This window comes from Anticarsia gemmatalis, chromosome Z (assembly GCF_050436995.1).
Source record: "Anticarsia gemmatalis isolate Benzon Research Colony breed Stoneville strain chromosome Z, ilAntGemm2 primary, whole genome shotgun sequence".
NCBI classification, from domain to species: Eukaryota; Metazoa; Arthropoda; class Insecta; order Lepidoptera; family Erebidae; genus Anticarsia; species Anticarsia gemmatalis.
In genome coordinates, this window is record NC_134776.1 from 12,460,659 (window position 1) to 12,487,136 (window position 26,478).

Below are 26,478 nucleotides of genomic sequence, written 5' to 3' on the forward strand. Positions count from 1 at the left end.
CACCTCGGGGCGGATATAATTCAAATGACTACAAAATTCACAGCATTCATAATTCTGTCACAACTGCGAAAATCGTAAAGTATGAAAGAAAATAACGTTTGAATTTTGTTTTAAAATAATAAGAAAATATGATAAGGATTTTTTTAGTACCTACTTATTTCGATTTCGACAAAAAAATATCAGTAGTCGTTCATACAGTGGTATCGATATGCAAATTTTGTCAAATGGAATGTGTTTATAAGGCGTCTTTTGTTTTTTTCATCTATTTCAGTAACTTATAAAAAAAACTGGAATATAACATACATAATATATTTTAAGTATTTTCGAGTTTCAGCTGACGCTAAATATTATCTGCTAATACATAATGATACTACTGCGCATAATAAAATTATAAGAAATAAATTTAATATTTTACTCAAGAAGTTCGTGTCTTAGAATATATTCTAATAAACAAAGTTAACACTTTGACTCCGTAATATAAACATCTCAATTTTATCTAATCCTACTAAGTTTCACCTTTATTTCACTGTAAATCAGAATTCAAAGTCAGCCTCGGATAGTCCCTATGAAAGCCAAAGTTATGAACTTAATTCCAAATAACGACCTTGAAGTTTTAAACAACTTTAATACCGTATAAATCAAGTTAAAGTTCCAGTAAACGATTTTAACAGAAATCGAAATAAAGACAATCTTAGCCACGGTTTAAGTCAGAACCGGTATCAATTTTGATTAACCCCTAGCAATTCTCTTTTGCGATTCCGAGGCTAACGAGCAAAGCAAACTGGTGCAATGAGAAAGAAATACTCAGTAATATCATTAGGTGCAGCTCTAGAACGGTGGTTCCGCAATCCTATGAGAGCACGTAAAACTTTACGGTCAAGTCGACAAACGCGTTGTGATAATCGAATGAAATTCCACCGTATGTACTCGAACCGCACCGCCTGCCATAAAACGCCATGACGGATATTTCCAATGGCGTACGTAAATGCCAGTTATAGATTCTAGTTTAAAATCGGTCCGCGGTCACTTTTTGTTTGCAATGCTTTTGTTTGTCGTTAAACAGTTTTTGGTGAATTTACATATCAATCAGCATTCAATCGGCACAAAATTTTTATCCAGTTTTAGATGTTGTTTTTTCCATCGTTTTACATAAACCGCGCCAGGGCTGACAATAATGCAGATTGTTAAAGAGTCCGTTGCAAACCCGCCCTCTCCTTTACATACGATACAAGTGGTCCCATCCTCGACCGGATACTATAATGTGTAATCTGTTACATTATGTGCACTACTGGAGGGAAACTGCCGTAATCCCGCAGTTTCGGTGTCGATAAAATGAAAATTCTTCAAGAGGAAATTTTCTCTTGGTATATAACCTGCGCAAAAGTTGATCGTTTCGTGATACATGTTTAGTTGTTAGCTGGCTCTTTGCTTATAAATCCAGCGAAGTTTCATAACTCGGCGGCAGGGCGGGCCCGAATGAGGTGTTCGGCTCCTGTACTATAAATATTATTTATTGCCTCCTACAAAAGCTTAGGGAATTCGAAAATAGGATGAAAAATATTAGAATAGATAGTTCAGCGTTGCTGAAAATTCATCAGGACTCGTGTAATCTCGCACCTAGTGTGTTCAGTATGAGCTTTATTAAAAGCTCATCTATATAAAATGAGAACACTATCGGTGACAAATAGCGTCATGTGCAGCGAACAATTTAACATTTTTTTCGGTCCAATCACGTAGCTAACGAGCACTGGCAATTCTAGTGAGAGAATAGAGCACAATATACTAGTTGAGTCCATTCATATTCTGCATTTTTACATTCATTTGATTTATAGAACTGGTGTAATATTTGTACTGGCTGTCCCCTGTACCGTCAGCCTTACCTAGGGCACTCATCCGCTAGCCAATAAACCTGTCTTTTTGCACCACTCTCTTCGGCACGAGGAAAGAATATTTCTTGTCATTTCTTGGCTGAGAGTTAAAAAGGTTTTAAGAGGATTTTAAAAATAGTTAAATATGAGAATATCTAACAAAATGTGAAGTGAATTAAAAGTTGGCGCATTTCTATCGGTGATAGGCACCCCATTAAAGAGACTGCAGCCACTATTAGCTCCGGCCAACGTTTTCACCGCAATCTCTTTCGTGTCGACATTTTATTATCGGTGGAGTCAGCTCCGTTGTAATCCCCGGCGAGCGGTACAATTTACGATTTATAAAACCGCCGTTTTCTGTTGTAAAGCAAAACGATAAAGAGAATAGTAAGCCTCGAGTTCGCGATGCTCACCCCGTTCCTTGTCCCCCTTTTATCTTAATATTCACTGATATTAAAAAGTTAATCCGAAAAAACAACACGGATACTGCCTTCTCAGTTTTGTTATCTCCGGGTGGATTGCACTGAATTTGCTTACCATAATTGCGGGTTAAATTCAAACCTTAAAACTGTGTTTGTGATGCTTATAAGGGAAGTGTCTTTATTAACCTTGTGTCGGTTTAATTAATTTTTATCAACCTTACAATTTCATTTGCGTCCGGAGATTATCTTGATGTTCCCGCATGTGAACTTTTCAATCGTGTAAGACGTTAGCTTATTTTAAATGCATCAATTAGAATCGTGTATGATTATCTAAGTAATATAAATTTTTATACTGTCATTTAAGTAGATTTTTTTACTAATCTTTGCAAACAAAGAACATGATTACAAGATTACAAACGCTTTGTTCTGTAGACAAATCGTAGTTGTTTGTAATCATAAAGGTTGTATTTTAAAGAAAGTTATAGAACATAACGAAATTCGTCGCTTTTTTGTGATTCCTTTACTTTAAAAAAGAACATCACCTTTTCATATAAACATACTCAATAACAATCTGGCTATGTACATAAAAAAATAAGTACTTAAATAATTAAAAGGACCCAATTTTTTTTATAAAGCATCTACTTTTCTAAGATTTTAATGTAATTCAAACGACACCAGTTTTTGCAAACAACACAGAAATTAATAAAAAATGATACTTGTGTTAATATAAGATCATAAAATTTCATATATGTATGCACCGTTGACTTAATTATGCTTTATAATGTAGTCTGTAGTTTTTATTCAGCTTCAGTAATAATGTATCATCATGGCATAATTTATTTAAATGCGTGCCATAAATTAACCGTTCATGAAATCCCCCTACATTTACGAGAACGTGATGGAAAATGTGCTTACACGTGGACATCGATCGTATCCAATCAAATTACATAGTATCAGGTTATACTACCGTAATATAATATGTAAAACCAATAACAGTGTGATCGTAGCGAATAGTGATCACAAAAATAATGTAAACTCTGCGCTCTATAATTTGATTTTACAGATTAATAAAATAATATAATTGTACGCAGGTTGTCGGCGGTTCGAACCCAAAACACCAATGATTTTTCGTAGTTATGTGCCTATTATCACTTGTTTCAACGGTGAACAAAACCTTACATGACTGAGTTTTTTGTCAAAGGCCTTCCATCAATGCAGAGTTCCAAAGCCAAACTAGGCCAGCGTAGTGGAATCATGGCCCACCTCTTGCCCAACAGTGGGACGGGAACAGGTTATATTTTCATGAAACAAAAACATGCTTTGTTTGTTTATTTATTTGACGTATCTCCCAAGGTGCATTAGCGGTGGAAGAATACTGAGTGACAGTCAGACCAGTGTAATATTAGATATTACCTAGTCATGCAACGCGAAAGTTTAAAAGCTTGTATTTACCAGTACAAAGACTCATAAAGACTTTCGGTAAAGTTTATACTATGTTAGTATGAAAGTAGAAACTTTTTTGACCAAATCAATGATTATATTATGATCATCAAAATTTACTTCTTTTTATATGTTGTAGTTGTAGTAAAAACCTTGTGAAAGTTGTCAGTCTGGTTCATTGTTTGGTTGAAAATATTCATTAAATGAGTCGCAGACAATCATGATGAGAATTTGAGTTCGACAAATTTTCATGTAGTAGGCGAGGGAAAATTCCCAACTTTCATATTAAAATTCAGTTTTAAAATAGTTTCAGCAGTCGTGGCAAGTACCTCAAAAATTACAGTATCAGAACGAACATAATTTTATATTATAGAAGTGGCTACTACTTACCATCGTGTGAGTCGTACATGTAAATGATTTCCTTCCATCCATAATATAGGATTGTGTCGACGATCGCTTTATGGTAATCTGGTCGCATGCTCACTGCGTGGTCGATTAGACCGGATGATGGCGGGATGACCTGTCAAACAGAAACCTTGCTTGAGATTTTGTACATTACGTAGGCGTCAGAATATTTGAATATGTTAGTGTTATCTCAAGAGTAAAATATATTTGAGGCAGACATATTCATTATGTGGCTTTAAGTATATTTTTGCTTGTTCTATTACAAATGTTACTCAGAATATGGAGCCTAACACCTGTATATTTTAAGGATTGCTTTAATAATTCATTTATTTCGAACCAATATTAGACGCATTGCAATTAGGTCAGATCAATTCTTTAAATATTATTCATAGCAGGTTATGCTGCTATAGATAATATTTCTATTGAATTCTATACGATATATTATTTTGCCTAATTTATTTTACTTAAAACAAACACATAATCCGATGCCATAATGTTGAGTTTTTGTCAGTATTAAAGATAAAATAATAAGATAAAAATTGAATGAGCGTGAATCTGTCAGCAAAATCCTTAAGGCACTCGTTGAGAACAGTCGAGTTTGCCGTACTGCGACCATTTATATTCATCAAAGCTAGCAGTGGATTGAGTCAGTTATAGTGAGGCCAAGTGAAAAAACTTTGACATCCTCACAGCTTTAGTTAGCGTCTCTTTTCTATGAAATGTTTTGATAGCAGGAGCATTGTAATTTAGCTTCTTATAAAACATGGTATATTCTCAAAGAACAACAGCAGATTGAGATTGCACTATCTTAGTAAGAAAATGCAAGAAAAGCTTTGATATCTTAGTGCAAACGAATGTAAGTAGTATTTAGACGAAATTCTTATTCTTAAAACGGTATAAAATGATCTATTACACGAATGTTTTACAAAGCTTTAGATACTTTAGACTGAGGTTCTCAAATAACACAGTCATGACCGCCGTCAAAGAGGGGAGCAAGACATTTAAGAGAACGCACCCGTAACAAGCTTTTAAGAGTATTCAAAGTAATCTTGTGGAACATTAAATGTGTGTTGCTAATTTCCTTCCTAAATATGTACTTAAGCACAATTGGTATGTTTAAGTCAACATGTCGCTACCAATGTGGCTCTTTAGCTCGGACTATTAGCCTAGATAGTAGAATACTTTTGTTCTGAATACGTATAAGCAAATAGCAAATAGATACTTTGTCTAACCTAGGAATAGACGAAAATTTTCTTGAATAGAGATACCTATGTGTTAATTTTGAGAAACGTGTAAACACTGCCAGTGTCGTATCTGTGTACACCACAACATTTGTTGTTATTTTACTAGATTAAGACATTTTACGTTAGTTTTTATTTAATTAGAACAGCTGAAGGAACAACAATTATTTCTGAAAATTCTGTTATTTTTTTGTAACTTTATTTTTTTGTAATATTCAATGTTCTGTCAAAAATTACAGATAGATAGATTGATATCTTTGATTATTACGTCATAATTATTTGTGTTTAATTTGAAATTGCAATCCATAGTTAACACAAAGCAAAGTAGCTTATATTCGTCCTCAGTAAGTAAACAGTTCCTAGATTTAGAATTGAAAACGTCGGAAAGACTTAGGACAACTTGCCCAATGCCTACAAAGACAAGTAAAATAAACTAAACTAGATAATACATTTCATATTATACATACCTTTTCCGGGAACCAGGGGGTGACGAAAGGCATCTGGAATGTGTTTGTGTACGAGTGTAGGGTGTCGAAAGATTCCGGAGTTACCGCGCCGAGCATTGCGAACACTCCGCGCGCGAACTGGTTGCATACTGTACATAAACACAAATGTTTTAAATACTTTCATCATTTTAGTACTAACGTTGAACGTTCGTAAGTAAGTGGACTGGTTACTAAATAATATTTTAGACGTTTGTCCATGAGTTAGAGAGTATTCTTGAAATGAGTAGCACAGTGTACCCCTATGGGACAAAAGGCGTGGTTTTATGTGTGTACGGGTAGCATAGCTAATATATGCTTAGAGACGATGTATGGTGTTCATTTAGGGCGTAAATTATAACTTTTTATTTGCATTGTAGTGTTTTGTAGTGTCTGCTTTGCAGTTTTTTAAATACAGTAAGTTCAATAGCCTCTAAGATAATTTTAACAACACAATAGATATAATGGTAACGTTACGGTCCAGTCTTAACAAATTAAATAGGATTTTATAGTTTAAATCAGTTTAGTAACTACTTTAATTAAGTTAATGTATCGGGTTAAAATAAAAAAAACATTTTACCTATTTTGTTGAGTGTCTAATAATTAAAAGTATAAAAATAAAGTTGGGTTCTTTATTCTACTGCATTGTGAGGCAATTCTCAAAGGACTCGCTTAAAAAATAGTTTTTATAGACCCTTCAAACGGAGGAGAAAAAATATAGAAGGCGAAAACGGATTAAATAAGACAATTCACTTTATTTTCAAGTTCATTAAATTTAGCTTCTCTGACAGGCTTTTAAGGTAATCGAATTAGGGTGCAATTACATTGGCAGAAGGTACCTCGCTGAGTGTCTATTAATAACAATGATCTAGTAATTCTTCGGAAAATAATGGATGTTTTTGTTCGACGTTATTTTAGCATTTCATATCTGCGAGACTACGGATACGGCAGGATTTTTTTGGCTTTATATTTGGTTTTTACTTCATAGTATACAAAGTAAGAACATTTTTTCACACATGATGATAGATATTTATCCGACTGATTAAACGGTAACTATAAAATATTTTTTGATGCAAAATCACTTTTTAAGTTAGAACTTAAGTTTTTCCTATTAAGTATATAATATTAATTAGTGACACTACATTTTCATGAAATACAACACAACACATGTCACGATGATGTATTTGAGAGCAGTAGTAACCAGGTGCTTACTCTCACTCGTAGAATAAGTCCTTACGCAGAACAAGCTTAATAAATTAACTGATAAAATACGTCAACATTTTCCTTGATAGTTATAACACAGCAAAATGTTCGACCTGTTAAAGCGCGCTAGAATAACGAGAAGAATATTTTACTCTATCCCTCGAGAGCTGACTATCCAGGGATAAAAAGCGGTCTGAGGAAGCGGATATTCTCCGTGACGTAGGCCCCCGCTGCGCTATTTCATCATCATCTAATGTTCCGAAGGGACATAATCGATTATACGAAAAACAAAAATGAGTAAAAATATTGTTTTGTTGATACGTTTTGCAGGTTTTCGTAATAGAAGGATGCTTCTATGACGATCTCGTAGTGAAAGTACTCACTATGAAAGTAAACATACTTAAATCTTACACGTGTGGCTATTTATGTGGATCTGTTTGAAAAGAAACACTTAAAAATAAACCCTTATGAATACGTTAAGAAAGTAGCTTTGGTGATAAAATGCTACCCACACAAACCAGCCAGGACATATTAAAAATGATTATTTCATAAGCTGTTGATACTAAACTTCAACGATCTTGTCAACACATCAAAATGTCAACAAATCTCCAAGACATTTCTGAAAGCAACCGCACGGAGAACATTCAGAATATTGTTGGAAAATTTCTGAAGAAACTTGGTAACGTTACATTCTCGTGTACAATGCAAACGTAATTTACCACCAGACATCATTCTCTTGTTATATAGATATCACAACGTCGGCTTTCATTGAAATTTAATAAGTTAATAACCGACAGTTTATTGGCTGTAACTTTATTAAAACGGAGCGTCACCCTTGTTTCATAATTTCGCTTAAATTTTATAGCGACACCGCCTATTAAGGTAAAGACATTGATTGTTTATAATATCGTTTACCACAATGGTGGTAGACTAAAACCTCTGAGGATATTAATAATTTTGTGCATTATTTTTTCGGATTAACTAGGGTTAGTAATAAAGGTAAAACGAGAAAGGAAAGCTGCGCGGGCTTAGCGATCAGATTGATTAGCCAAAGGAAATTTGGTATTAAAAATAATTATAAGAAGCATTGTTTTGATACGAGATGTAATTATGGAGTGACTTTTGAGGCTACGTGCTAGATCTAGCATTTTCTTGTCTGTTATTTTTGTATGGGCAATTTAATTTAAATTTAAACAGTTATTTTTATGATATAAGTTAGCGACCATTACCATTTCGTTTATTTTAGACGTACAAAAATAGCCAAGACCCATTAATGTACTACGCAATTAATTTAGCGATACAATGTTGAGATAATTAAATCGCGTAAATAAGCTTAATTAGGTGTATAAATAGACCAAAATCTTTTGCCACGTAAGGTATCGAATGAAATACCAGAACAAAACAAGCCATAATTGCAACCTCAATTATACAAAACAACACATTAACCTGCGCGTCAAAAGAATTAATTGATTGATAGTTTTAATTAAATGCCTGTTTAACACAACATCGAATAGTCAGTTACTTTATCATTTTCTGAATAAATTAAAATTTATTGTTAATAAGCTGGTTTAAAAGTAAATAATGACATTAAAATCGTTTCGCTTTACAACACTCGATAATTGTTCAAAGGCACCGCAGACCGAAAGCGACAGAAAGTGTCGCTGCGTGCTGCGGTAACGACATGCAGCCTGACGCTCATAATAAACACTTTAATGGTTAAGTTAAAAATGGCTACGGGAAAATTATTATTCCACAGACAAAAAACTAACTAAGCTCAGATCCAAGACTTCAAAATACGGAAGAATCTTTGATATCGAGTGTTAAACTGGTAATGTTATTGTTCAACCCCAGCCAGTTCGTAACCGCAGCTGCATATGTATAGGTTTCCCGTGAAAACACAAGATAAGCGTTTCCAAGATGCTAAGTTTACGAATTTGATACCACATTGACCTAGAATACAAGCCGTTCAAACAGCTCTCACACAAGTTTCCCACACTTTACATAACTTCAAAGAAGTTTCAGGTATGATCTCTACGCTTTCCTTCGCAGTAAAGCGGGTCAATTAGTTTCTAATACGCATACGACTTCTAAAAGTCAAAGGTGTATGTCCTGGATTCGAATTATTATGTGGTAAAGGACTCACCACTAGCAACTTCGTTGGTCAAATATCAAGTTTATTTAATAATTAATCTAATTATCCAATAAAGTTGACATTTAAAGATATTTAAAGTTCAAGAACGCGTTTATTGTCAAACCGTAAAGGTCAGAACTCAAAAACAATAAAAGTTATTACTTAATCGGAACAAAAACCAATAAAGTACTTTATCACCTTACCGAAATTCTTCAATTAACATAGATAAACTAATTTATTCTAACTAGATTCCACATAAGTTATGTAGGCAATTTGTTATATGATGGAGTCTTGATTTAATTCATGTCGGGGCCCGATTACATGCGTACACAAATAGAGGTAAGACTTAGTGGAATCAAGATATCGCATGATCTGTATAATATATCGCGTAAATCATTCGGTTGAACCGTTGAAGCTGCTTTACCAAATTACTGATGGGTGGCCGTTAAATTGTTATAGCTTATGAAATGTCCGACTTGATTATGAATCTCTACATAGCAAAACTGACATTATTTATATTTATTTCGTGGTGTCTACGCTAGTGAAGAGTTTAACTTTGTTTGTAGTCAAATTGTGAAATTGAAGCAGTGATTATAGAATTAAGTTTGCTAATATTTGTTAACTCGTCTATTTCAGATTGGCCAAAAACATTTAATGTGAAGCGGAGATGCTATAGCTAGTTGGTATAATTAAATAAAGTAGAGGTAGTATCGAGTAAAAGAAAATGTATCGCTAATAGTCTTGCTTAGGAAATGTGATAGTTTAATCACGTTATTCACTCTATACATAATTTAAATAAATATCATTTTTTGTCGTATGATTCAAGATAACGTTTAAACAATAAATACATGCACAATATTATTAACATTTTCAATCATTTCTTACACATAAGGTGACTTTACAACAAATCTTTACCACGAATAAAGGAACCACTACAATGTGCACCGGGAACAGTTCATTTAGATCCCTACGTATTTGATATTGATTAATACATTTTCCATCTATTAACGCAACTATTATTATTAACACAAAGTGATTCCATGAAATAATATGCTGTAGTGCATTAGCTTTAGAACGGTGCATTGAGCAACAGAGACAACAGAGGGATATTAAAATATAATCCTTAACGGTATCAGTAACTATAAGGAAAATTTAATTATTCCGTTAGACGTACCTGTATGAATGACGCGTGTGCATTTAGTAAGGATTATTTTCGTGAGCTCATTTCTTGAAATTAATTTACGTATTTTACGTTACGGTGCAATAATACAGGTATTAAGTCATGTTCGCGGTGCTGAGTAGCATTTAGTAAGGAACGGTGTCTTGCTTTAATTAAGAAAATTTACCTCTCTTACCATTATTTAAAAAAAGTAACACTACGACGTAAAATCAAGTGACAATTTTGTAAGACAGGCTATAATGTTAAATATGTTACCATAATTGTAGAAACATACTTTACTGCCCTGTTTGTACAAAAATACTTTAGTTTCATACATATCTAAACTCTATAGGTATATTTTTCTTAATTCCAACATCAATGATTAGTCGTCAGGTGTCTTTAGCTATATCGAAAAAATGACTGTAATGTAGCAGTACTAACAATATCGACACATGTGCTAACGATCAGCAAATCGTGTGAAACAAGAGGCACAATAAATTGCAATGTTTCGTTTGATTCAAAAACGTGAAGAGTCGCACGGGCTAGCGCTCGAGTGGTGGGGAAGTGCTCGTCATTAGAGCAAATAGGCGCGGTGTCTGCGGTCGGCGCTCATCCTCTTTCACGGGCAATTTGCTTTTGTTCCTCCTTTTTAATTTCCGCGTCAGTATTTTCGTATTGTTCCCATTTTCCACAAAAATATGTTCTTATTATTATCTATTGTCATACTTTTTTTCACCCCGAGCCTCGCTACCTGATTATCGGTTAGAGCCCGCGTTATCGTCAAGTGTCGTTACTTTTTGACTTTGGGAATTCGTCTCAACCCGTCCGAGTGAGTTTCCTTTTATTTGCCAACTTTTATTTTTTCTCCTTTGTTTGTTTTTATCTCGTTGTTATTATTAGAAATTTTAACGTCTGTAACTGTTGACAAAGAGTGACTTTTTATGATGAATACTTTCACAGGACAATAATAGTCATGATACCAGGGCGCAAACATACACGTTACAAATGAAACCGTAGCTAGAAAATAAATAATTGAACAAGCCATTTAACACAATGTTTTATTACTTCAATTTATTCGAACGTCAATTCATTATCACACATTTTAACATCGATGATCAATAAAAAATAACAAACCAACACGTATTTCGGGCAGAAGAAAACGTAAAATAATGTTTGGAGTATAAACTAGTTTTAACTACATTCGTGGATTGTAAACATCATTTAGCATACGAAGTTTAATTTAATGTCCTGTTTGTCTCGCTCTGTAATAATAAAGCCAGACATGTGTTTAGTACATAGTAGTTAGTAAAGCCTCACAAATGATTGCAAAACAAGCAGTAAATCTATCAACTCACAATGCTTTGAATTAAACCTGCTAAGGGCATTACGCACTGTCGATTAATTGCGGAATAACTAGTTCGTGGCGATTACTAGGTGGGTACTTGAAATCAACTAACCCGAACTGTTCTCGAACGGTTCTAGACACTAAGTTCCTCCATGATATATTAGTATCAAAACACTTTATATTAAATTCAACCTTAATACAAGCATTATTACAACATAGCTTCACTTCAGTTTATTGTAACCAAGGTGAAAATTTAATTATGTCACAAGTACACACGATACCCGGTTACGAACCCGAGTTGCTTTTCAACTAATTAAATAACTTTCCACTAGTAGACTCAATAACAAAGTTTGATAACGTTATCAGGTAAAAATGAGTTCAACACCAGTCAAAGAGTTTCTTAAGCAAGTAGATAACTTTATAGATCTACGGTGTATTTTGATCTCGAATAACTTCTGACTTGTAATCGAGTACCTACCTCGCCTCTTGATAATAACTACCTTCTTCATTAAACACTACCAACATCGATGTTTAGATGATAAAAGCTGGATAGTAAATATCCACAGTTTAAGTAATCTGACTGTTATAAAATGCCAAACTCGTGCATGAAAGCGGACTTAAGAACGAATACTCCTACAAAATTACGTTTTATTTTCCATCAACAAACTTAATATACAAGCTTTATTACGTTCATGTCAAATCACAAACGTATCTACGTATGTATATCAGAGGAAAATAAAACTTTGGCGGTTGACATAAAATTTATCGTTCCGCGAGTGTCTGGCTGACTGAACTCGAGTGAATTATCTTGCATTCGTAATATATTCTCTGTTTATGTTCACTATATATCCTGAAGCTGTGAATATAACGCGTCGTAAGGTGCTCCTAGACTATTGATCAAAGTATGACGCAGCAAAAGCACCAAGTATTCTGATCACGCTACTGCCCGATGATACTTCTCTTAAAGAGTCGACATTGCTGAGACAGCGGCTCACACTCTACCCTAATTTCATTTCAAAGACACTGGCGCTATTTGAATATGGACAAAATTATATTCATGTCACGTGGATTTATACTCGTACTGACATGAAGGAATTGTAGAATTAAAACTAAACAGGAAATAGGATGCATCATTACTTATAACCTTATAATAAATAATATTACTATAAAGCTTTATTTTAAAGCAAAGGCGAACGTTACCAGTTAGCGTAATGTAATTATCAATTCCAAGTATAGCTTTCTTAACATCTTATTAGTTTTGCGAACTAGCGACTACTACGAACTGATGCTATACCTTCCTGAAGAGTCTCTCATATTTGATTAAATCAGTTAATAATGTATTTGACAGCATTATTAAAAACATCGTAATAATTTCGTTAAATAACCAATTATCGGTAATGTGGTAAGATACAATGATTTTCATTTGTAAAACAATTTATATCAAGCCAATGCCTGATACTCAAACCGAACGTTATCAATTTCGTGGGAAAGCAATTATTGGTCAAGCTTTATGAGGTGGTAGTGCAATGCGGTTGTTATGTTTGAGTAAATACAAGATACAGTTTCAGTAATCATTAGCAGACTCGCGCCAGACAAATAGAAATATAGACTTCCATTTGAATTAGTTCGGTATGAGCTCATGAGAGCAGTATTTGCTAGTTGATTACTGTTCAGACGAAGTAACCTCCGATATAAACTTTATCTTCTACAACCAACAATAATATCCACTTTAATTACTTTTTAAATGAATTTGGAATCTCGTCTAACGCTAATAAATGTCTCAAGTGCTTGATCCCTCTGAAATAGTTCGTTTAGTTATTATTTATAATGATTTGAACAGTAATTAATAATGTCAAACTCATAGACGCGACAGTGATGAACAGCTTGAAAGTTGGGTAGTACAAATTTGATTTTTTTTCCAGTCTTCTTTGAGTTGTCATTCGGTATTCATTTTTATTCTAATATGATGTCTTTTACCATTTATCATAATATACATATAGTATAACGTATTTTGTCAAACAGCAATATAGCCACATGTTTTTTTGTCCAGCCTTACAACACGATTTAATGAATTCTTTCACGGCTTAAAAAACCTTACTTCTATAAACTATATCACACATCCACTAGGTTTAATGAAACAACTTTTAACAATCAACTGCATAATAGTCATGGGAACTCGTGAGTCTGAATCAATTTAATCGGATTACTGGAAGTGGATCAAAATCGATTTGCAAGACTTCATTATTATCAGCGAATGGACAGGTTAAGTTGAATAAAAGTTTGTTTAAAGCCTGATCTATAGTCTGCATTGGGCATTTACTGGCAAAGAAACTTGAACGTAAGGCGTAGCAATTGCCAAGTAACAATACAAACTGCGCTATTTGAATCGGAATTAGATCGCTATTGGATCCAATGACAATGTTTTGTGAAACTACTGTGACTTGAATACTTAATACGTTAATTGTAGACAATTTAATTAGTAATGTCTAGACCACGACCTTCACTGCGGTCGAAGCTATGCAACCGAAAAATATATATTTAATCTTTAACATTCGTTATATTAATGTAATGTTTAACTTCAGTGCCTAATTGACACTTTTCTGAGTAATGTAAATTCATAATTCAAAACAAAGCATCATTTTAACTAGTTCTTAGAAATCATTAGTAACTTGATAATATAAGACGTAAATCAAAACTAACGTGTTAAAGCAAACCTTGTTCTAACGAGGTTTATTTCAACACACTGCCAAACTTTAAATCAATACTTTGTTTTAGTTTCATAAATAATTTGTTCAGATACATCATAATAAAATTGAGTGATTGATTGGAAAACATATGTAATAAACTTTAATAAACTAATGCTTTTATCAAATAAACAACTTACTCTAACATAAAAGTGGTAAGCTGATTGAATTTAGCGTAAAGATAAATAGCAATGTGAAAGAAATCGATATTTAAATGTACCTAACAAAACCATGTTGGATCATGTCTCCACGGCAAAAAGAATAAATAAATGTTCAACTTTACATAGAGGAAGTTTACGTCAAGGCAGAGAACAGACTACTTTTATCCGACGACAGTAGTTGGTGGTTCCACTGGGATGTGAAAATGTTCGCGCACATTTCAACTTTGCCAAAATTTGAAACCTATACGAGATACGCAGTTGTCTTTAGTTTTCAGTCAAGGGTAAAATGGGTAACGACGTTCCTACGTATAGCTCTCGCAATTCTATTTCAAATGTATCGTAGTTTGAATATTGCATAACTTTTAGATAACGTTTAAAGACACAAGGGCTTTTGCGGATATTATTCCGTTTCTTTCAATTTTGTTTCAGTTTCGTAAGAAAAATATAGAAAAAAAGTATTTTTTGTACATGGCTCTGGGCTTAAGCCACTTACACCCTACGGATTAAACGTTCAGGATGTAACCTAAAAACGAATTTCATACCTAAGTATATCGCATCCAACATTGTTCTAGAAACTAGAATATTAAAAAAGTTATACGTACTCAATCGTGAGAGTTTGAACGCATCGGCCGTGTTAATGACGTCGACATACGCTTGCAACTCCAGCCTTCGACTGCTAATGTTCTGGTTGTGGATAGTCATCGCGTACTTGAACACATTCTGAATTTCTTCCGTGTTCTGGTCGAATATTGCCCCTGGAAAGAAAATAAAGGTTAGTTTTTGGTCGTAGATGTTTCGATGCAAAATTAAAAAGAGTTTGTCGTTCCGTTAAAGCGCAGAAATATTGTGTCAACTTTTCCTTGCGACGATATTTTTGGGCTAAAGTAACGATTCGTTTAGTTTGGAATAGCTGCAAATACGCTTTGTTCTGCGAAAATAAAGTTACAGGCAAAGGCAAATTGGATATTATATACATTAAAATAAATTTAACCCATTACTGTCCCACTGCTGGGCAAGGGTCTCCTCCCATAATGAAGGAGGGGTTAGGCCTTAAGTCCACCACGCTGGCCAAGTGCGGGTTGGGGACTTTGCATGCCCTCAATAAATGTATTAAATACACACATAACTTCGAAAAGTCATTGGTGTGTTGCCTCGGATTCGAACCTGCGACCACTGGCGTGGGAGGTGTCAACTTATACCACTCGGCTATCACTGCTCCTGCTCCACAATTATATACATTACACTAGATTATTTTTACTTTATCAGCCAGCATCTATTCTAATTGCGAGACTAACCCCTAGAAACACTAGGTAGGTATTTTTATAAAGTAGGCTTGATAATTAGGACATCACGCTAGCCGGTATTTATGTCATAGGTATTACGGTCCACTGGATATAGCAGGTGACGTCACTGATTGAGTTCTCATGGTATTACACACGTTTGGTTTTATTGCTAACATCACTAACATGTTACTCTATGTTTCAGTTAAACGATTGTTTAATCCTTTCACAAAAATGGATTAAAAACATACGTATTTTTGACTACCGTTTTAGTGTTACTCGAGCGGAATATGAAATAGTTTTCCGAAGCATATTTTATGTGGGTTCAAAATTAAAGTTGGGCACAGAAAGAAAATGACAATTTGCATGTGTGAGATATGATATAAAACTTCAAGCATTCTGACGACCTTTGAAAAAAGTATTATAATTTTGGTTTTCCGTTCGGTTAGTTGATCGCTCTCTATAATATAACAATTAACTTTTATTGTGATATAACTTAAAAAATCGTGCACCTTTCTTTTTGTGACGTTACCAAAAAGCTTTTTTAATTTATTCTCAATTTTATACGAGCGATGCAGCGCGAATCAGATAGTAGATAAATAATAAAGTGTCGAGTTCCTGAGATAAATGCATTTGCAGTTGTTATTAATAAATCAAATCTGCATTCAATTTTATGAAGTTGTTACGATCTACGAATGCGCGTAAATATTCCTCTCGATAACAAGTACGAAGGTCTATTAGACAGCAAGCTTGTTAAGCAGTAGTTGTGCAAAACAATATTAAATCTTAAGATTCCGGAAGATATTTCACTGGGAGTATTATTTCTCTTCGCTAATTACCAATCGCTTTGCATCCCTGTAGAAATTTATATGAAAAACAATTTACCGTACCTCGATTTTCTACTGCTATCGACTACCTACAACCAGCTAGCTATCAACATTTTGACATTTGGAATATACTGCTAAAATAGTTTCAACGACGCCAGTCAGAGGCGCTGATCAGATTTTCATACAACATTTCTCGATGACAAGCCGGTTGTCGGTAGTCGATAATAGTAGCGAATCTAGCTACTGTTCAATTATTTTCCAATCCATATTTTAAAAATAGTAGACAGTCTATTCAATTGGTTGCGATAGCTTTTTCAGACTGTGCATTTAATCAGAATATATCAATACTTCAGTGCTGAAACGTGATAGTCAATAACCAGATAGACAATGGAAATAAAATTAGAAAGGTGATTGTAATGTTATTTAAAATGAAACTTAATCAATACAGTTCCAAACTAAATCCTGTGAGAATTTTGAATCGGGCGTATCGAAGAATACACGTATAGTGGGAAAACAAAAAAAAATACGTGTAAACCATTCTTTTGGATTAAATTTCTTTCTTTTTTAAAACTGTAGTGCTTGCTAAAATACTGGTCATACGTCCAGTATTTCAAAACTCGTAAACTGAGTTTCCACTGAAAAGGCAAAGATCCTATCAGAAAATTGATTTCTTTATAAAATAGTTTTTTCCAATAAGCTGGAAGGCGAGAACGATGGAATGTAATGATTTTATATAAGCAAATTTCAATTCAATTCCTCACGATATTGAAAATAAATAATACTCAATTTATGTTAAAAGATTCAAATCTCATTTCCTTGGACGTTTGGAAATAGGATCAAGCGTCAATTGAGTCTAAGCATTTCCAAGTACTCTTGAAACTAGAGTTAAGTTCTATTAGCTGCAAGGGTATAATTACAGAATTGCAATGCAATTTCTAAAGAAAACTACATTGAAAGCTTACTTTGCATTAATTAGCATTGAAATCACGGGGAAAATAATGTTGTTTTTCATTTCTGTGTAATTAAATAAATGAATTGTTTAACATCATTATGTTCCGAAGTATTCATACTACCTACATCAAATCGATAACCGTCACCAGAGATAACACTAAGTCGAATATCGATATTCGATATACTGTAAACGCATCTCTTGTAAATCACTCGCCATTGAAAATCTCTGCAAACAAGAGGCGGAACACTTCATTGGACATCTTTATCGGTCACATAGTGAAAAAGCGAGAACACCCGTATTCGGAAAGCGTCATCCGCTTGATATATGGGTGCTGACCGAAACGTTTATCTGAATCACTGAAGCCACAGCTCGCTGGCTCCTTTAATACCGTTGGAACACGCAAACCCGCCTTGCTTTACGTGCCCGCATACTATCGCTGTGTCTTTTTTCACTCCCAACCGTCGGACATTATGTCCTAAGAGCCATTTTGAGACTCCATTTCTAGCAATATTTCTTCCATTTGCAACGTCATTTCTTTCTATATAACGCTGGAATGTTTTACGGCAAGAGTTTATGGAGTCAAAGCGTCTCGGCGAAATTCAGAGGAATCTAGATCTCTATTATTTGTTTTATTTCTTATTTCTAAGAAGCATTAGCAAAGAGAAAAACGTTAATGACCTTAGCAGAGTGTAATGTTCTTTTAACTCGAGTGTTATTGGTTCATTTCTTGTACTAATCCTAAGATTTAAGTAGCAATCTAAGTTTTCACAAAGTTTTGACCGATACTATTTCTACTAGCGATCTGGACTTACGGCTGAATTTTATTCGTAGAAGTTAGATATATTTTATTTTCACACGGTCTAGGAACTTATTTAAAACTGCATTACTACAGCTTTATAAGCCGTAAACTTAAGTCAAACACATAAATATGTTCGAACCAATTTTAATAAGTTTGATTATTATGGTACTAGCACATTACATAACGATGGGTTCATCTTGAAAACAAATGGCTAAATTATACCTATAAATAACATTGAACTGTACTGTTGGGATTTAGACAACATGACCACGGGCAAGTCACTAGGTTAAGTCTAAGCCGTTCGTGCGATATTAAGACCCATGTTTCTGAGGAATTTATCACTTTAGATGCCTCCACTTACCTTAACGAAATACATACATATCGCATTGTTAAAATGATCCGTACATAATATAATCAACACGTGATTCCTTCTGCAAACACAAATGTAAGGCGATTGCATAAAAGCAAATTCTTGTTATTTTTACGGATTCCTTAACGATTTTTGTTCAAATTAACAAGCTGCACAAGGTTCTAAAAGAACAGAAGCCTTGTAACGAAGAAACTTTGTTGGATGCCATACTTTTACCGCAAAAGGTATTTGTAAGGAATCGGCGCGACACTTTTAGTAGGGTACTTAAGTTGTCTATGAGAAAGTGGTGTCTAATCAAAACTTTGAAACCTATTCTTTTGTATATTTATAATGCAATCTGTTGATGCAATTAATTCCCGGACTTAGAAAGATGTGTGACATAATTATGCCTTTTTAAAGTATTTACGCACGTAAGTCCCGTAAATTCGTATAAGTTCTTCCGCAAAGCAGCCATTTTCAAAAGAACACATACAGATATACTCAGAAACCTAATTTAAAACAACTGCGATAATTTTTCGTTACATTTTACTCAGTTTTTTTATGAAACTGGATTTGTTTGTACTGGAAAGTGTCTTACCTGGGTTGCGAGACTGTAACTTCATTAAAAGAAGATTAAAAGAAACTTTTTCAGCGCTACAAAAGTGTTCTAAACCTCGGGCGGGCTACGTTATAGTGCCGGGGATTTTATGAAACGATAATAGCAAGTTGCGATATTACGACAGTAATATTTTTATTTATGCAACCGAGGAATAGTGGTGAGCGTAGTACGGCTTGTTGGTATTAAATCTAGCGGATTGTTATGTTAGCCGTATTACTGATTACTTTTTGCAAACAAGTTTTTCTACCCACTTTGTACAAATTTATTACTTTGCTTTCGTCAATGCGTTTTTACAGACGAATATTAATATTCGTCATCCAAAAGTCAGAGTATCAATATTGGTAATATTGTAAATTGACTGGAATTACTCACGTGTCCAACGTTTTAAAGTGAACGATATGTTTACGGATGTACTCCAATTTGCAGGTAAATTTAATCCTGAAATGATTGGGTTCCGTTTGTGAAATTCGTTAAAGATAAGAAAACAATTGCCATCAATATTTGTTTTGGTCTTTATTTTGATGTAAAAAAATACTCATATGTAGAGAAACGCAATAATTATAGTAAGTGTTAAATATTGAACTACATTTTTAAGTACATTATGATTATTATTGTATCAATTTAAGCAGTCTTTGCCAATTTAGGAAATGCTGTGCGTGAAACAAAAATATAGATTACATATAAATATGAATGACTGTGAGTCCTTAATTGAAACTTCGGTTATGTGGAATTAGAAAGACATTGTTAATAATAATTTATTGTTTTATTTGCCTACTACAACGTCCATAGCATAATATTGCCTCGATCTGTGACTATTAGAACAAATACTAAATAGTCTTCAACACTCTCTTATTTAGTCTGCTAAAATATATTGCTGGTCGATCGTACGCACAACGGCCGTAAAAAAATGTTATCTTTGTTCATAAACCACAGCGTTATCACAATTAAACAAATGCGACGTCTCAACACAATTGCCAACATTTAAAATACGGAAAAATACATTGAAATCGTAAATCACGGTGAAGTTGAAACCTTTCATGTTGATTGCATTCACAAAGTATGTTCGTAGTCGCGAGAGCCGGGTCAGCTATCTCTTTCACTCCGTTGTGCCCTTAATTTAATGGAGAAAGTGTATTAAAATTTTATGACTTGGCGATATTTCGATCGTGAATGTAATAAAAGGAGTTTTTTCATCTCGTGCATGGTTTTGCAGTTTTTCGTTATTTTACTACGAAGATCCTTATACTGGGCGTATTTTCGGCATATTAACTCGGATTTTGAGTCCCAAGTGTACTAGTGTTCACTAGACTATGTGTCAAGTGACGCAAGCCCATACAAGCGAACTCTAGCGTATTTCAGACGCAAGTGCATATTGGTATATTCCTAGACTAATAATATTTTCAAGTACATTTTGTATTTCGTAGTTTTACGACATGTTGTGTTATATTCTAGCTATACTCCGAGGATATATACAAATAGGTTACCATCAATGGAATTAAATTGTACTCGAAACCAAGTCTATTAAAATTCCTGACCATTGCCTATGCCGTATACCCTGGTTTTGAAACTAGTTCTAACATATATGCGTACAAATTTTTACTATGATACATAAATATTACATAACGTACCTATTGGATATAAAGTAATGGCATACAAAACTTCTTATTACATTTCATTTCATTACATGTGTATCAATCATGTACAAAAACAGATTATTGTTTAATCAATTATAAAAATGTAAAAAGGACGCCTTAAGCTCTAATAAGTAAAGTAATTTTCCCCAAGCCTGTAATGTTATTTAGTAAATAATAATGTAAAACATCTATACTTACTTATTGTATAATAAGCTTAAGGTAAACAAAATACCCTGAGAAATGTTATCTAATTAATAAAAGCAATTACTTGTTAAGTTCGCTAATGTTTCAAATATCGATTTACTTGTATTAATTCATGAAATTAACAGAAAGGGTCCTGACGGCATTTGGCTGTCCCCAAGGATCCGAAACTTGTTTCTTTAAAACTCCTTGAAACTTCTAAGAAGCCTTGAATGGGTCGTATGACGTATAGAATTACTAAAACCACGGCTGAAGACTTAAGACTAGAACCATGCGTAAGTAAATTATTGAGGAGTGTGTGGTCGTGGTTGTGCGAGCATAAAATCTATATTAATAACTAGCGGGCTAGCCCGACCTCGTTTAAGTTTTTAGTACGTTGATCATAATTTTCATTTATATTAATATAAAATATCGAAAAACTCTGTCTGCGTGCGATGCACCCTTCCCCGAATAATTATTTTTAAAAATATTCTTGGAGCAAATGCCGGCAATATCTATACTGTGAATAAATTTTATTTGGTGTAAGTACTGGCAGATACGTATAAAATGGTTGTATCTTGTTATTATCTTTTCAAAGGATGCACAGCGTTACAAAAGTACCTCATCATTGAAATTTAAATGTACGATTTCTGTAGTTTAATCTACATGTTGAAATGTCAGATCCCCAGTTTCCTCTTTAAAAGGAAACCGGCACAAATCTTATTAGTGTGTGGTATCACAATTCACTTGCACTTAGAAAGTTGCAAAGTTCAACAGTACTTAAACAGCTCTACCATCTATCTTTTCATATAAACGGCTACGTAAGTCACTTTAGTAACAGTTGCAGTTTCACGTGGCAATATTTTTCTTTGAAAAATGTCATGTCTAAGTTTTTATCCATGTATTACGCAACTTTCGGTCCTTAGAAAATGTATTTTTAATATTATACTTAACAATCATTATTAAATTGTATTTTTCTACTAACACTCCTTATGTTTGCCGAAGCCGTGTACTTCATAAACAGATGATTATGTTAATTATTTATTAAATATACCCATAATTCAAGCAAGGTTTCAATCAATTTGATTATATTTCCTCATGAGGATGTACCTTAGAAGTATACCATTAAAAATTTACGAGTGATTTGTTTTTAAAGTTCATCTATTCATGGGAATGCCCCATAACCTCTACTAAAAAGAGGTGTGTTTCCCATTCATTTCTTTAAGTGATCCTACGTGTAAGGTATACTTATATACTCATTACTATTATTATAGCTTTACCAGTAGTTTTAAAAAAGAGAAGTGTGCGAGCAAGAAAACGATTCAAATTGTATTTTTATATCCTAGTTATACGAAGAGAGCATCGTTATGAAATCTTGCATGCTTTAATATTGTAAACGCATTTTTAGGGCATGCATAGTCTCGACATGCATACCAGCGTGGGGTCTCTAGGCCTAACTGCTGCCTCAATTTGGGAGGAGACCTTTTAATATGTTAAAATATACTCAATTATAATATTCAAAATTTTTAACAATAACCAATCCGTCTAAAATTAATCAAACGTAGTACATAATGAAAAATTGTATTTAAACGTGTTTTATTTGTATTTATTTTATTTTCTTTAAATATGACACTTTCAAGGACCGATAACGGCTAGGAACGCGCGCTACGTATACAGTAATACGGTCATAATGGCATAGCAAACATCTAGAAAGTGCTAACGATCCAAATAACGGGGCTAATGAAGAGATATACTCCTGGTGGCCGACTGTCGCCGCTCCAAGAAGAAAAAAACGCGTACTTAAAGTTGTAATTAAGCTTAATTGTTGGCGCTATTATTCCGTAATTTTGTGTCAGCTTTGTGACTAAAATAACTTTAGAAACGTTTGCACAGTTTTACGTTTGAAGTTGGTGTGTATATTAATCCAGTTACGACTTTTATTAGACTTGTTAAGAGATCTCGTGAACCAAATACCTGTATGACAAGATGTATTTATGCAAATGAAAGAAATTCGTTAAGAACTTAACAAGTCGATTTGTTTGATCACCTACTTCTAGAAGAGAAAGGCGTTTTTTTATTCTGCAAACACGTTTTGTACGATAAATAAATAAAAATAATAATTAGTTGAATAAATTGTCTACAGCAATGAGTAACACTTTCACGACGCCGACGCCTAACCTAAACTACGCCTTTTGTTATTAAAATTCTACCTCAATCAAATTAGGAACTCGGTCCTTTCAAAATATTTTTCTTACTTGAGGCAGTACTTAAACTTCTACATAAATATATTTTGAATTTTATGATTCAATTACAACTCGGTCTAATCCAATACAAGTGGATAAAGTAACGGAACGTGAACTGAAAAAGTAAATAAAGTGAATATTTTCACCCCTCGCAAGTCGTAATAGTTAATTGAGGAAAACGGATTACCGTTGTGTTGATAGGCCCGAGCTAGCAATCTATCAATGCTTATAGATTCGTGTGATTAAGCGTGCTTACAAACATTTATCGTGTAAACTTTGAAAGCCTTCCTATATATAGAGAAATAAATATGAGGAATAAATTCGAGGTTATATAATATTATTATATTTGGATTCGCACTGGTAGATTACTAGTTAATACCTACTTAAGCTGTTTTCTTGTTGTTACAAAATAAGTTGATAAAATAAATTCTGTAAGGAACCATAAATACATTTTGTTAACTAAACAATATTTTGTTCTAGACATTCAATCATAAATTACTAACGAAGAGTCTACGTCGTATCCATTATTGTCATCCATCCATTCCGATAAAAGAAGTACGCTAAAATATAAGGTATTATTTTCATACTCAACTCTGCGATCACGAATAACTAGCGATTTCGTTATCGAGTAGAGCTACCGTCGATTTTTGTTTGGATAATTGCACAGTATCTCGAAGTAACGTCAAAGAAAATCCTACTAATATTATGAATGAGAAAGTTTGTGAGGATGGATGTATGTATGTATGTTTGCTACTCTTTCACGCAAAAACTACTGAACAGATTTGAATGAAATTTGGTATCCAGATAATTTATAACTTAGATAAAGAGATGGAAATATTTTTACACAGTCAAAAACACAAACGGAACATAGTAAAAGCAGCCACATGTTTCATGTTTGAAATTCGGTAAACAGTTATTCTTTTGGCTATATCCTTGGATTATAATGAACATGATGAGCGTATTAGTCAACTAGCTTTCCTGTTATTTTTATCTTTCTTTCACACCCTTGCTTATTTGTATTAAAGCAAGTGCGGTAAAATTATATTCTTAAAAAAAATATTGTACTTTTTGTAGAGCTAAAAGACTGAACAAAGATAGTCAATACCTAGTGCATTTTTCCGTTACGTAAAAAAAAAGTAAAGTTCATTGCAGCATTGGTATAACAGAAAAATGCGCTGTAATAGCTTGATGCCATCTTAATTATATTTGAAAATATATAGTATTATATATAAATCACTTATCAGTTCCTTGTACCCAAAGTTGAGAATAATCTCATGAACTCACGCGCTAGGTTTTTACACACCAGTTTCTATACCACAGCGGTCAATAACCGATCCAGTTCTGTAAAATTTGATCAAAAATCGGTACAAAATTCCGTTTTAAAAGTAAAAGGCTTTTCAATAGCTACATGTCCGTTCAGTATTATAGGCTTGCCAGTGTAACCATTTTATCTGTGTTAGCCTGGATCGGCAACAGCTGCGCGACGAAGTGTGAACTATTGATAGATGCACGTTTGCCGTCGCATACTCACCCACTTACATTATATTGCACTCACTGGTGTAGTATAGACACGAGTGGATGCCCCAGTTGCGCTTTTTATACACTAGACACAGCTACAGCAAAAAAGAGACCGAATCCGAATTTGGTAAGTCGTACGGCTGCTGCCAGTGAAAAAGTACAGACCGAATTTGAAAGCAAAATCAACGTCACCAATTTTTCCTATAAAAATTACGCTAGTGAGAATGCTTCAAGATCTATGGTACTAAATAAAACATGATTTTGCGAATAAGTTTCCGATTGCTTTCAATAATACTCATAAATAATTGTCGAATAGCCTGAAAACCGCATTGGATTGTCCTCGACGCATCGTTATCAATTAAATGAATCCTCAATTCACCAAAATTTTGTTTCATTTCTGATAAATCCCTGTTGGCAAAGGAACTAATTATCCTAATGTCATGTTATTGTCAAACATAATTAATTATTTAATATATTTTGTGTGACTAATGTGAATGGTTGTGACGTGACTATGACATAATTATTGGAAATACTGCCCGCTTTTAGTAACTGACATTTTAATTGATCAGTTGAATAATAAAATATGGAATTGAGACGAAGTTGATTTTGACAGCCAATGAAGTAGGTAATTAATCATTGATTAGGTGTCGTACTTAATCGGTTCCAAGGATTTGGACTCTAAGACCATTATAATTATCATAAATATTTATGCTTTAAGTAGTTTTTCTGGGAATCCATACACAGTCTATAGTGAAACAGAAATAGTGTTTTGTATAGCCTTGTACAAATAGGGGTTGGAAAAGGATCATATTGTTATCATCCCCTTAAAGTAACCGCTAATTCCAATTAGGTTTCCTTGTGGTTTTGACTATGACTTTGGCTTGTATATTATCATAACGTACGCCTACCAACAAAATTTAAGGGCCATTTTTACAAATACTATTGAAAATGCTGAGGCATACTTACATACAATAAATCTTAACAGTATTAGTAGCATTTTAGGGATTTAATGATCAAAAAATCGCTATTGTCAATGTTTTCATTAATCGTTTCACGCCATCGTAAGTTTTACCTGTTAGCGACGCCAGAATACAAAGCACAAGTTGCTAGGGTACAGCTATGGGATTCAAAGCTGTAAGTATAAAACAAACAGAACGGTCCGCTTGTAATCGTAAGGTTTCCGACGGATCAGTTTTGATTTACAATGAGAAAGTTTCATTTGGGTGTGCAGCGTTTCGCTATTTTGTATGTCTTCTCGAGGCACAATTTTGTAACCAGCCCTCGGTTATATTTTAATTTTGCTTTGCGATTGTACGATTTCCGTACCCGTTATTGCTGCGTCGCGATTGGTAACAGTTGCTGAAACAGTTTTGTGTCGAAATAAATTGTTGTTCCTTTATAATTTTAAAACTTTAATTCGCGTTCATTAGTGAGTTTCAGTTTAATATAATAATAATTAATAACCACCGAAATGTC

General features: G+C 33.7%; 1 protein-coding gene across 1 annotated transcript in view; it reads right to left on the bottom strand.

Annotated features, from left to right (window-relative positions):
- The window catches only part of LOC142986375 (glutamate receptor 1-like), a 77,549-nt gene that overhangs the window by 41,001 nt on the left and 10,070 nt on the right, over positions 1-26,478 (bottom strand). Inside the window, exons 2-4 of the mRNA XM_076134844.1 lie at positions 15,204-15,356; positions 5,844-5,971; positions 4,121-4,250 (exon numbers count right to left, since the gene is read on the bottom strand). Coding sequence (XP_075990959.1) covers positions 4,121-4,250; positions 5,844-5,971; positions 15,204-15,356 — 411 coding nt within the window. The remainder of the gene's footprint in view (positions 1-4,120; positions 4,251-5,843; positions 5,972-15,203; positions 15,357-26,478) is intronic.